Genomic DNA, 12,283 nt, shown 5'->3' on the forward strand with positions numbered 1-12,283 from the left:
CTAGGACGGACGACGCCCGTGGTCAAACGACAGATTATCCGAATCATCCCGCTGAACCTCCACATTGGTCGAGATATGCGTCTGAGCGAGAATCTTCCCCTCAGGAATGATCATCCGCTCCTCGCTCGAGTTGCTTTGGTATGCCGTGTGAACCTGTGCCCCATAATCTTGATCGTCCCCAGCCATTGTGCCCAAAGTGATAGCATGCGGGTCGCGAACTTTCGAAAAGTTCGAGCCATACCCGTAGCGTCGACCTTGTTCTTCGCTGTTTGACCACGGCCCGTATTTCCTCTGACCGCTGTATTCGCCGATGATGCGGGGAAGGAAGCGAGAGGCAATTGCTTTGAAGGAGGGGATGGAGGCGGCGAAGATTCCGACGTTGGTTTCGATGACAGACCAGTACATGGCACCGCTAATCACGTAGGTAGAGTCGGGGGAGGTCAACATGGCTGGGATGTAGGTGATTCGAATAATGGACGAGACACAGGCGCTGGGATTGCGTTAGAGCAGTTCGCGTATGGGGTGCCAGACATGTACGGAGTACTTACAATAAACCAAGCGAAAGGGTAAAGACAAGCGCGATCTTCTGCTTCCGCGGAATCTGAAGGTTGAAGATAACTTTGATAGGCAACGTGTAGGTCAGAACATCGGTAAAGATGTTAAGAGCAGCATTGCAGAGATAGAAGACGTTGATGTCGACGCAATGACCGGGTAAGGTGGTCGCCCAGGCCTTGGCCACAGGTTGGCATTGAAATGCAGCTGTTAGGACGTTGGCCAGAGCCTGCGCCGTGACAACCCCGAACATGGTATAGGACAAGCGAGTGAGATAGCGATCACCAAGTCGAGTATAGAACCATAGCACGGAGGTCTTGACGAAGCCCAGACAGGCCAGGTAGAACATCGAACTCAACCAGACAGTCTGCAAGTAGTCAGCAAAAAGAAACAACTTGAAAAGAAAGGAAAATGAAGCCATACGAAAGCATATGTCATTAAATTGTTTGGGTCGACATCGTCCACGTGTTTTCCCATTCCGTACTTGACACCTGCGCCTTATCAGCCTCTCTTTCTTTCCTTGTCCATTTCCCCACGTCCTACCACCAGGGAAAAATATAGAAACTTACAAACTATGGTGGCTGCAATGAAAGCCCATGCCAAAAGCTGAATAGTTCATTAGGTTAGTTTCAACAGGTCCCCTTGACTAAAGCGTGGTTGACAGGAACTCACACAAGCCAAAATAATCAAGTCTAACGAAGAATGTCAGTAATTCAGATCCCAAGACAGCCGCTCTCAGAACAGACATACAGTCATCCACACTCATCTTCCCCAGAACATATACTCGGGCAAATAGACGGAGAGAGATAACGAGGAAGGTCAATACCGCGAACCCAATCGAGATCCCAACAAGCACTGGGGCCTGCGATTCTTCCACACTGGACACCATGGCGAAGGATACCTCTCAGATGAGGAGCGAAAATATCGTGCAATAAATTATGTCGATATACTATCCCTTTCTTTCGTTCTCTGTGTGGGCTGGACTTTGACTTGCAAGGGACCGACTTCACATTCTTCGCTGTGGTTAGGTTGGGACTCGGGATGGGAACGCTTTACGGGAGAATACTCTATAAATGAAATAACGGACCAAAAACAGCAACAAATCTGGGGAGGAGAAGACAGGAAGGGAGTGAAAAGGAACTATAGTATGGTGGGAATCTTGATCGGATGTATACCCTGCGTGTTTCCGGCTAGAAAGGCCCTATCTTGGTCCACTTCGCACCGACATTGCCAGCATCTAAAGTACAAATACACACATCCGAAGTTAAACAGGAAAAAAGGAAAAAAAAAGGAAATGATATGCCGTGCATGCGCTACTGAACAGGTAATTCCAAAGCACCGGAATTTGTTCAGTATCATTCACCGGTACCCTGTTCAGGTGCTTGATTTACAATTCTGATACCTACTAACTGGCCTAGCGTGTGGCCGTTATGATCGCATGGCATCGTTCGTATTCCTCACAAGTCTATTGTTCCTACAGAGTACTTTATGAGGTTGAATGGGGGGCAAATGGGGCAATTCGCTTCTCGAAAGTGGCCCGGTTCTCTTGTCCCTTCTCGCCATCCAGGATCCCGGAGATTTGACCGGGGAAAACAAAGAGAATGATTTGACTGGTCGTGACCTGAGACGGATTCTGCACCGTATCCACAGCTATCTAGGCGAGACCCATATTGAATCCTTCGCTGCAAAGACCACTGACGAGTAAAACGACGTTGTCTTATGTTCCAATAGCGGTCGAGGCCGCGGAACCTGATGCTTGAAACCGGATCCGCGGATTTCTGACTCCCCCAGGACACATGGGGGCCTATATTCCATTCCTTCTGTGTCAGAGGAGTCCGGATGTCCACCATGGGACATTTTGCCTCTGTATTGCTTGCCGGGACCACAGCAGGAATGGATGCGACCTGCAAGCAAGAACTGGGATACAACTGGTGAACCAGGTTCATCCCAGCCTGGAGGTATAGATTCCGTATGGTTTGTACAGATCTCATCGCAGGAAGAGAATCGACTTGTAATCGACATGACAGATTTTAGCTCAAGCAGTTGCGTTGGCGTTTCTTCATCTCGATTCCCGAGAACGGTAGCTGAAAATCCTTTGCATGGTCTCCTTTAGCCTACTGAGTTCCGCTGCCAACAACTGGCTCAAAAACATTATCATTGTCTAGTCGCAATTCCGGCCTAGCCCCACGATCGTCGTCGCCAGCCTCGCATTTGTATTTTATTTGAGATGGCAAACGAGTGGGCACGGCCGTGCGAAATTCGACCAACTATCGCCTTAGATCACGATGCTAAATCAGAATACGGAGTGCATAATAAAATCGTGCCTTCGGAGTGCAGCGACCAAAGCCCGCTTTAAACAGAAAGGGAAGATGATTTGCATTGGACAAAGCTCCTGTTAGTTCTGCTTTACTGTGGCCTTGAATTGCGGTGCATGGATGTTTGCCAACTTCAGCTTACATATTGATAAGCCGAAATTTCTCCAACGGCATTTTTCAGGGGCTGAAACTGCTGTGCCGCCATTGAAGATTTTTATGGGAGTCAGGAGAGTCAAGTGAGGCCGACTGACTCGTGACGTTAATAACTTCTCCAAAGCCAACCGCAGCCCTGCCAGATATTCCGGTAGATATAGCAGCCCGTCTCTCTATTACTCCAAGCACCTGTGCGACACTTTCAATGCCACTTGTACATGCTGTCGCCATCAAGCAGAGAAACTTGCAGTGTGATGGACCATCATCCGAAGGATGCACACGGACCAAACCGATCGGAAATGGACCCAGGATTTTCTAGATTAACCAAGCGGGACGGGCTGACACCCGGACTAACGGCAATATCTAACGACGGACTAATGTTAGTCGTCTCAAGATCCATGCTGCCATGTTATTAACAAATCAATTGTTAACCGGGAAATCCCGTTAACTACTTAGGGGAAAAGCAGAGTCTTCCATGCTCTGCTCCGTTGTCTATCTTGCATATTTTATGAAGACAAGAATAGAAGCAACCCTGGTTGCTATCTTTTTTTTTCTCCTTTTACTTTTTCGCGCCGGATCTTGGTTCTCTCGGACGAGTCGAGCGATGTTGACAAAGAACCGATGGACCGTTCGTTGAGCCGGGACACCCAAGAACAGGAGTTTGCTATGTGCATGAACAGGTCACAATTTCTTCGATTGCGGCTGAAGTGAGTTGTTATCTGTCTTTCCCGATGTCAGGGAATTTACCGCCATCCACCGAATACGACAGTTGAGACTACAACCCGGAAACTACCTGTCAGACCGGGATAGATTTCAGCGACGTGGAGCAACAGCTGTCATGTTGAGGATAAATGAGTTAATTGAGAAAATCCCGGCTTTTACCCCGTGAGTACGGGAGTAATAATAAGAAAAGAAATCAATAATAATACGGGCATAGTTAGTTACGGATTCTCCCTGACAAAGCCACATATGTGCAGAAAATATTCAAAGGAATGCTGAAATAATGCTTGCCGCAGTCAATATTAATAACGGGACACAATCCTATTACATATCCGGCCTCCTTCAATGCATCGTACTTATTGCTTGTGGAGCTTAGCCGGTTGATTTTTCCTGTTCTCCAATCCGCCCAGCTTCCCACTCCACTTCTCTTCGTTCCCCTCGTATCTCAATAATAATTTGATCCTGTGGGAATTAGGGGGAATCCGGTCCGGGTGGTCCTCTGGATCCATCTGTCAGGCGATCCATACTGCCTACGGAAATTTGTCCTTCGACCGGTTCTGGCCCGAGACAAGTGACAAGTGATTATCACAGTGCATTCAAATGGCACCTGTCTCCACGAGGCAACGGTCCATGTCCCGTTGCTCTCTACGGAGTACACTATGTAGACCTTTCTGAACCACCACTCATCGGCCAGCGAATGGCTCGAGTTGAGACCAATTACAATTAGTTGCCTACCATGAGAGCTGTACAGAACACAGGGTAGAAGAAATAGTGGGCGAACTCCGAACCGGCATTGGCTAGAAAGGAGGGTCAGTCATGATACGTACTCTTAACGAGTACCGATGCGAGGCTGCCTTTTCTGTCCCGGGTATAGAGTTCTACTAGGATTGCCAACGACATTAGGAGCAACGAATCAGCAAATGTGGTCATTGACTCCGTTGCCCTAGCTGGGACTGAGTCGTAACCACCAATCGTACGGGGCTTCAAGACAATCATATTTATGACCAATCCCTTTTATTTCCATTGGTCCTCGATCCTTCGTACCATACTATTGTTTTTCTTCCTTCACCAACTTTCTTTGCCTTGCGGTGACTTCTCTGTCGACACCATGAGCTTCGGTCAGGCTGTCTTGTCCCAGATCACGGTGGCCAAGGTCATCCTGGGACTGCTCGCATATGTTGCGCTTCGAATTGCTTATCAGGTCGTCTACTACCGTTTCTTCCACTCTTTGTCTGCCTTCCCTGGCCCGTTCTGGGGAAGTGTCACTCGGCTCTGGATAGCATGGCACAACCTGAAGGAGACTGAGGTGCCTACTGTATATGCGCTGACGAAGAAATATGGTATGTAGTAGTTCTGATTCTACTATCTCTAACACTGGCTAATTGCTCGCGCTATTTGCAGGGCCCGTTGTGCGCATCACTCCTACAATGCTGCTGGTCAACGACCCCAAGAAGCTCCCCGAGATCTACCACCGCCACGCCGACAAGACCAGCCATTATATCACCGGAAGTTTTGGAGAGTCGGAGAGTTTGTTCAATATGAGAGGCCACAAGACTCATGCTATGTTCAGGAAGCATGTTGCTGGTCCTGTAAGTTCTACACTGCAAGACTTATCTGAAAGATGCCCGGAAACTGACATTGTGCAGTACAGCTTCACCAACATGAAAAAGATGGAGCCATTGGTGGATGCACGAATTGCGCAATGGGATGGTAAACTCAAGGAAAACTTTGCTAAGACTGGTGCTACCTTTGACTTTTCGTGGTGGGCAGTGTAAGTGCTTCGTTGGCCTGAGATGATCATGTATAGAATGCAGACTAACAATCATTCGCTGCTAGATACCTGGTCTACGACATTATTAGCGAAATCGGATTTGGCGCCCCCTTTGGCTTCATTGAACAAGGCAAGGATATCGGCGGTCTCATCCAAGGTTTCCACGACGGCCTGCCAGCCTTCGGCCTCCTCGCGCGCCTCTACCCCTTCACCAACTGGATGAAATCCACCTTCCTCAAGAAATACCTCGTCGCCACACCCGCCGACGACTCCGGAATTGGCGTCCTCATGCGCTTTCGCGATAGCCTCATCGACCAACGCCTAAAGGACATCGAAGACGGCAAGAAAATCACCCGCGTCGACCTCCTCCAAACCTTCCTCGAAGCCCGCACCGAAGACGACAAGCCCCTCGACATGGAATACATCCGTGCAGAGGTCCTCCTTGTCCTTCTCGCCGGCGCCGACACCACAGGAACAGCATTCCAGGCAATGGTCCAGTACCTGCTCAAGAGCCCAGAGTCCTTCAAGCGCATGATGCGCGAGATCGACGACGCAGACGATAAGAACCTCCTCTCTGCTATTCCGCAGCACAATGAAGTCGTCGAGCACCTTCCCTTCTACGTCGCTTGTGTCAAGGAAGCCATGCGTCTCTGCCCCTCTGCACCGAACATCTTCCCGCGCTATGTCTCCGAACCCGGTCTCGATCTCTACGGCAAGTTCGTGGCCCCTGGTAACGAGATCTCGTGCAACCCGTACCTAGTCCAACGCGACCCGGAGCTGTACGGCGAGGACGCGGAGGAATTCAAGCCTGAGAGATGGTTGGATCCCGAGCGGGCGAAGCTGTACAACAAATACAACTTCGGCTTTGGGTATGGATCGCGGATTTGTCTGGGCAAGGATATCGCGACGATGGAGTTGTATAAGGGGCCATTGCAGTTCTTCCGGAAATACGACCTTGAGGTCCCGCAGGATAAGCCTGCGCCGCAGTTCTGTGTTAAGGGGGGTGTTGGGTTTTGGAAGGATGTTTGGTTGAATATTTCCAAGCGGCCTTGAATTTGCTTTTTTCTTGCGTCTTTTCTTTTCTCTTTTTGTTTCTACTTTTTTTATTCCATTTTTTCGCAGTACATATATACACAAGCACATAGCACAGGGATATCCGGTAAATACAAACAACAACCATTCTGAACTCATCCATATCCAAGTACAGTACATACAAGCATCACCCCTAAACCACAAAAGCGCAACATATTGCTTCTCCCACCTCGCACGGTCTTGGCCCGGGGCTTGCATCCGTATGCCGTATCCTCGGCCAGCGCAGCCAAAAGCGTACTTTTCGCACAATCCTTCGGCGGTGCATGTGATCAATGCACATACTTGTACAGGCAAGCAAACGAGCAGGAGCTGCGGACAGTGTTTCTCATGCTTTGACTCGGTTTCTATTTTCATAGAATTTGATTTGCGAGGTGCATTGCATGTATGTACTTTTGCTTATGTTCTGATTCTTGGGAAAGGTAAAATTTGCCGACGAGGCAACTGTTACTTGTAATTGCTTTGGTCGTTTGTCTATCGATGAATAGAGATGGACGGATATGTAAGGAGACATGGAGGGGTCATGCGTAGACTCGTCCGATCGATGATTTACCTACGATTTACGTGTATGCGTAGGGCTCTGTTGGTTATGGTGTACTTATACGAGATGTGATGTGCCGTCGGGGTGGAAAATGGAAGAAATATTCAATTCCAGAAAATATGTCGTAAGCTTAAAGACATGTACAATCACAACTTTTCAAATCCAAAATGTACCCGAAAATCTTAGTAAGAAAATGGCGTCGTCTTTAATAGGGCTGGCTGATGTTTATGACGAGGAGTTTCCAAGCACAGCATCCTGTCAACCTGTTAGTCACTGAAAGAAAGAACAGAAATTTGTCATCTGGATGCATACCCTTGCGTCGTTATACGGGGGAGAAATGTCGGTCCAGTGTTTGAACTGGTCATCGCGTTAGCTAATTTCTCATTACGCGGTCAAAGAGATGCACTCACCTGGAAAACCCCCTGTCCAACCAACACCTCCAATCCAGGCACAGTTTCCCAACCGGAGTCACTAGCAAGCTGCATCAACGGCGTCACTGCAGGCTTGTACGCCATCTCTAGCAACACCCGCGGCGACTTGTCGATGGACTTGACGCGGTCCGGGTCTACCTGCTCCGTGCGGTCGAACAGATGGCAGAGGTTCTCGCGCATGGCAGGGTCGATTGGCTTGTCGCCAGGGATGGTTCCGATAGCGACGTCCGGGACGGTATCCAGTTTCGAGATGTCCTCGACGACGCGGATGTTGTAGCTAGTGGGGAAGGTGGACACCATGCTCTCCAGCTTGGCGGGGGAGCGGCCGAAGATGTAGATGGGGGAGTAGCCCATCTGGTGAAGAGCGTAGATGGCTGCGCGAGCGGTACCACCACCACCAACGACAGCAGCACTCGCGAGTCCGGCGGCATTGCCAACGCCAGCGTTGCGGAGGGACAGCTGCATGCCCTGCCAGTCGGTGTTGTAACCAACCAGGCGGGCGGGCTTGCCTTCGCCGTTGGGAACCGGGACGATGGTGTTCACAGCACCGATGATCTCGGCTGCTTCGGCGACCTCGTCAAGTAGCGGCATGATGTCCAGCTTCAAGGGGATGGTGACCGATGCACCTCCGAAGTCTGGCGACCGGATGAAGTCCTTTACGTCCTCGACGTTCGTAGTCTCCAATCGGCCATACTCGTGTGGAAGACCCATGTACTTGAAAAGTGTGTTGTGGAGGACTGGCGAGCGAGAAGCGGAAACGGGGCTTCCGAACACAGCAAATTTCTTCGCCTTGATCTCGCCCATCAGCGACAGACCTCGGCGGATTTCAGTTGCAGAGAGTTGACCAGGCGCAGCCTTGAAGGGAAGAGCAGGGTGAGATACGGGAGTCATGAAGCCGTTAAGGATGCGGCTCAGCTGGCCATTGTCGCCCATGTTGATTGCGATCAAAGGCACATCATGAGCCTCCTCGGCCCATGTCTTGAACTTGCGGAGGGATGTGTTGTCGTCGAGGTTCTTGGCCACGCCAACCAGCTTGATCACGTCACCGTATTCCAGCGCCCGGTTGTAGAACTTCATCCAGGACATGTTGGCCCACGAGAGTTCACCCTTGGGGTCGTGGTGCGAGGCGATGATCTTGGAGTGGCCCTTCATCTCGGTTACAGCACGGAGCATCTCATCAGGGAAGGCGATTTCAAGATCCACAAACTCACTGCCAGATCTGAGTGCAAGCTTGTACAACTGCATTGCGGCGTCGTGAGCATCGTCGGGGAAGCGACCGCCCTGGCTCTGTGTCCGAATGGTGAAAATCAGAGGAAGAGAGATGCGACTACGGAGGAAAGACACTTGCTCCGCGACGTAGTCAACGGAAGGAATGTCGCTGTCTGACGATGGGTCCTTCAACAGATCGACTCGCAACTCTACCGCATCGGACCCGATGCTAACTTGGCTCAGAATATCACCCGAAGAACGCAAGTCGGGCAAGGTCAGCGAAACGAAGAAAGACTCCTTCTTCTTCTTCATGACACTGAGGTTGTCCAACTGTCCAGTGACAACGTGTAAGAAGCGCTTGAAATCCTCAGACGGGAGAGCAAGGGCCCCCGAACCCGAGTGCTGGCTGTAGTACTGAATGTTACTGCATTCCTGGAACCAAGGCTTACGGCGCAGCCACACACCCATCATATCCTCAACGTAGGCCGGGCGGGTCTGGTCGATCGACAGGAAGTCCATGACCTGTTTGATATCGCGCATAACCAGTAGGACATTTCCCTTGCCCTTGTGGTAGTCAGTGAGCAGCTTACGGGCCTCAGGAATCTCGACGATGCCTCCACCACATGCGAAGACGTAGCCGGTAGCGCGTTCTTTCATCGTTCTCTGCAAAAGGTTGAGCTCAGCATCCCGGAATCCTTGCCAGCCGCGCTGCTTGATCATGTCAGGAATCGTAATGCCCTCGGAGGTTTCAAGCTCGGTGTCAAGGTCGACGAAGGGACGGTTTAATGTTTGAGCGACCCAATGTCCAGTAGTCGTCTTTCCAGCCCCGCGCATACCGATAATGTAGACCGAGGCGCTCGCCTTTTCAGCACGAGTAAGAGCCGGGGATTCGGCTTCCGTCAGCTCCTTACCTACGAGTCTGACTGCGAACAGTTGTCTCAAGGTATCCCACCAGCCGGGCCAGGTCTTACCAACGCATTCTCTCTCCAGGATAAGAGTCGACTGAGGGGCCACGAGGGACAGAACGCTGAAGCTGAAGGCAACACGGTGGTCATCGTAGCAAAAAATACCACCAGCAGGCTGACGAAGGGTGGAGCGATTAACGCCGTCGATCTCAAGACCGTCATCATGTTCCCGGCAGACGACTCCGAACTTGGCGAGCTCATCCTTCATAGCCTGGATTCGGTTGCATTCCTTCACACGCTGGTTCGCAATTCCGTAAATACGAGTGGTGTGGTTCGGATTGTCGCCTTGCGCGACTGCTGCGAGGACAGAGGCAGTGAGGAAGGCATCAGTCATGGGCTCCATGTCCACGTTGGGCAGAGGCTTCAAGGCACCACCAGGCACACCGGTGACGGTAGTCGAGGTATCAGTCTGCTCAACGGTGCAACCCATGGGGCGCAACACATCAACGGCAAAGCGGGCGTCACCCTGTAGGGACTTAGAACCAATGTTAGGCACGGTACAAGTAGTTCCAGTGATCGCCGCAATGGACAAGGGGTAGGTCGCAGAACTGGCATCGCTTTCCACAATGTATTCAGCAGGGTTGACATAACGGCCCTGAGGGATGTGGTAGGTGTGCTCTTCCGTCGTGGACTTTTGCACATCGATACCGAACGATCTCATCATGGCAGTCGTCATGTCAATGTACGGCTGGGAGATCGGCTTACCGCCGACGAGCCTGAGGGTCACTGGCTCCTTGGCGTACGGCGCACACATAAGCAACGACGAAACGTACTGAGAGGAGACCTTAGCGGCCAGGTTAATAGGGCCACCAGCGAATCCGCCAGACGCGGCAATCTTTAGAGGAAGACTGCCCTTCTTCTCCTGGTACTCAATCCCGGCACCGTTTGTTGTAAGAGCGTCGACGAGATCGCCAATGGGCCGTTGCTTCATGCGGTTGTTTCCGGTGAGGATGCTCGAGTCCGCAGTGGTTGCATTGGCAAGGGTTGCAACGGAGGTAAGGAATCTTGAAGCCGTACCAGCATTGCCAAGGTAGAGCGGTGATGGGCTGGCTTCCAGGTTTCCTCCCTTACCGTTCACCACGAGGACCTCGCCTTCGTCCTCCCAAGAGAAGGTAGCGGCACCAAGACGCTCCAGGGCGTTCAGCATGACCTCGGTGTCATCAGAGTGCAAAAGGTTCTTGACACGGCAAGTGCCGGAGGCGAGAGCGGCGAGAACGAGAGCTCTGTTCGAGATACTCTTTGACCCTGGAGGTGCGCAGGTGACATTGAGTGCGGGTGTGACACCCGGTTGCACTTCGACACTGGGAGCAAGGACAACACCAATTTCCTCGTTCGACACGACGCTAGCTTGTGGTTCATGAGTTCGACCGATAGCCGACAGCAAGACTACCTTCTTCTTGGGACCGTCGTTCTTCTTGTCAAGGGCCATGTTGAAGAGCAGCTGCTCAACCGAGCAGTGCTTGCCGGCAGTCATCTTCCTAATCCGTGCGTCCTTCAGAGAAGTAGGCAAGCCGTATGCGGCAATGCACTTGACAATACGAGCCACAGCAACACCCTTTAGAACACCGACATGTCTGGCAAGTTCAGCTTCCTTGACCATACCAATTGCGACACACTCTCCATGGAGAACCTGAGGGGTGAGAATTGCCTCGATGGCATGACCGATGGAGTGGCCCCAGTTTAGCAGGTTCCGAAGACCGCCCTCGCGCTCGTCCGCGGAAACGACGTAGGCCTTGTGACGTGCAGATGCCAGAATTCTTGCCTTAAGGATGTCTTGGATGCCTTCGAATCGGGACTGGCCCGGCTTCACCTCATTGCGAATAGCGTTCAAAATCACCTCTGCATTATTCTCCAAGGCCGTGAATTCCTCCTCGCTCGAGATGGCCGCAGTCTTGATAACCTCCGCCATTCCGTTGATGAATTCTCTCACAGGAAGCGTCTCGAGGAACTCCAGATCAATGTAGATTCTGGAAGGCTGCCAGATCGAACCAATCAAATTCTTGCCCAGAGGGGTATCAATCGCAGTCTTTCCTCCAATCGACGAGTCGACCATGGCGAGAAGCGTTGTGGGGACCTGAGCATAGCGGACACCACGCATGTAAGTCGCAGCCACAAATCCCGTCAAGTCTCCAATAACTCCTCCTCCCAATGCGATAACAACCGTGTCTCTGCCACATGGTGGGCTCTGACTCAACATCCAATCTTCGATATCCGCCTTTGTCTGTCGAGACTTCGAAACTTCACCCGGGGGAGCATAGTATATCAGGAGACGGGGGGACGAAGTATTGCCAGCAGCCGCTTGTTCGAAGGACTTCTGGAAACCGGGGGTGTAGATGGATCCGATGTTTGTGTCGGTGATAAGGACGTAGGTCGTAGACGGGCATCCACTGATCAGGTCCTTGGCGACATAATTGCGCCAAATCCCAAAATCAGCGATGATGCTCTCCTTACCGAGAATGCTGATCTTGGTAGGCTCGCTCATTGCGGAAGATGTAGTGGGGTGCTGAGGTACAGTCGTGATGGAGGGGCACGATAGG

At 51.4% G+C, this 12,283-nt stretch overlaps 3 protein-coding genes across 3 annotated transcripts; 1 reads left to right on the forward strand and 2 right to left on the reverse strand.

Moving 5' to 3' along the window:
- ACHE_30474A (putative integral membrane protein Pth11-like) lies at positions 1-1,441 on the reverse strand (the record flags this gene model as incomplete). The annotated part of the gene is made up of 6 exons (XM_043277096.1): positions 1-490; positions 549-919; positions 976-1,043; positions 1,122-1,158; positions 1,225-1,244; positions 1,303-1,441. 6 exons carry the CDS (start codon positions 1,439-1,441, stop codon positions 1-3), a joined length of 1,125 nt encoding a protein of 374 aa, XP_043135009.1.
- Positions 1,442-4,848: 3,407 nt separating this feature from the next.
- Positions 4,849-6,564, forward strand: ACHE_30475S (cytochrome P450; the record flags this gene model as incomplete). The annotated part of the gene is made up of 4 exons (XM_043277097.1): positions 4,849-5,080; positions 5,142-5,329; positions 5,387-5,511; positions 5,577-6,564. 4 exons carry the CDS (start codon positions 4,849-4,851, stop codon positions 6,562-6,564), a joined length of 1,533 nt encoding a protein of 510 aa, XP_043135010.1.
- Positions 6,565-7,366: 802 nt separating this feature from the next.
- Positions 7,367-12,228, reverse strand: ACHE_30476A (pentafunctional protein ARO1; the record flags this gene model as incomplete). The annotated part of the gene is made up of 3 exons (XM_043277099.1): positions 7,367-7,396; positions 7,454-7,498; positions 7,552-12,228. 3 exons carry the CDS (start codon positions 12,226-12,228, stop codon positions 7,367-7,369), a joined length of 4,752 nt encoding a protein of 1,583 aa, XP_043135011.1.
- Between the last annotated feature and the right edge of the window lie 55 nt (positions 12,229-12,283).

The sequence above is a fragment of the Aspergillus chevalieri genome, chromosome 3 (assembly GCF_016861735.1).
Source record: "Aspergillus chevalieri M1 DNA, chromosome 3, nearly complete sequence".
NCBI classification, from domain to species: Eukaryota; Fungi; Ascomycota; class Eurotiomycetes; order Eurotiales; family Aspergillaceae; genus Aspergillus; species Aspergillus chevalieri.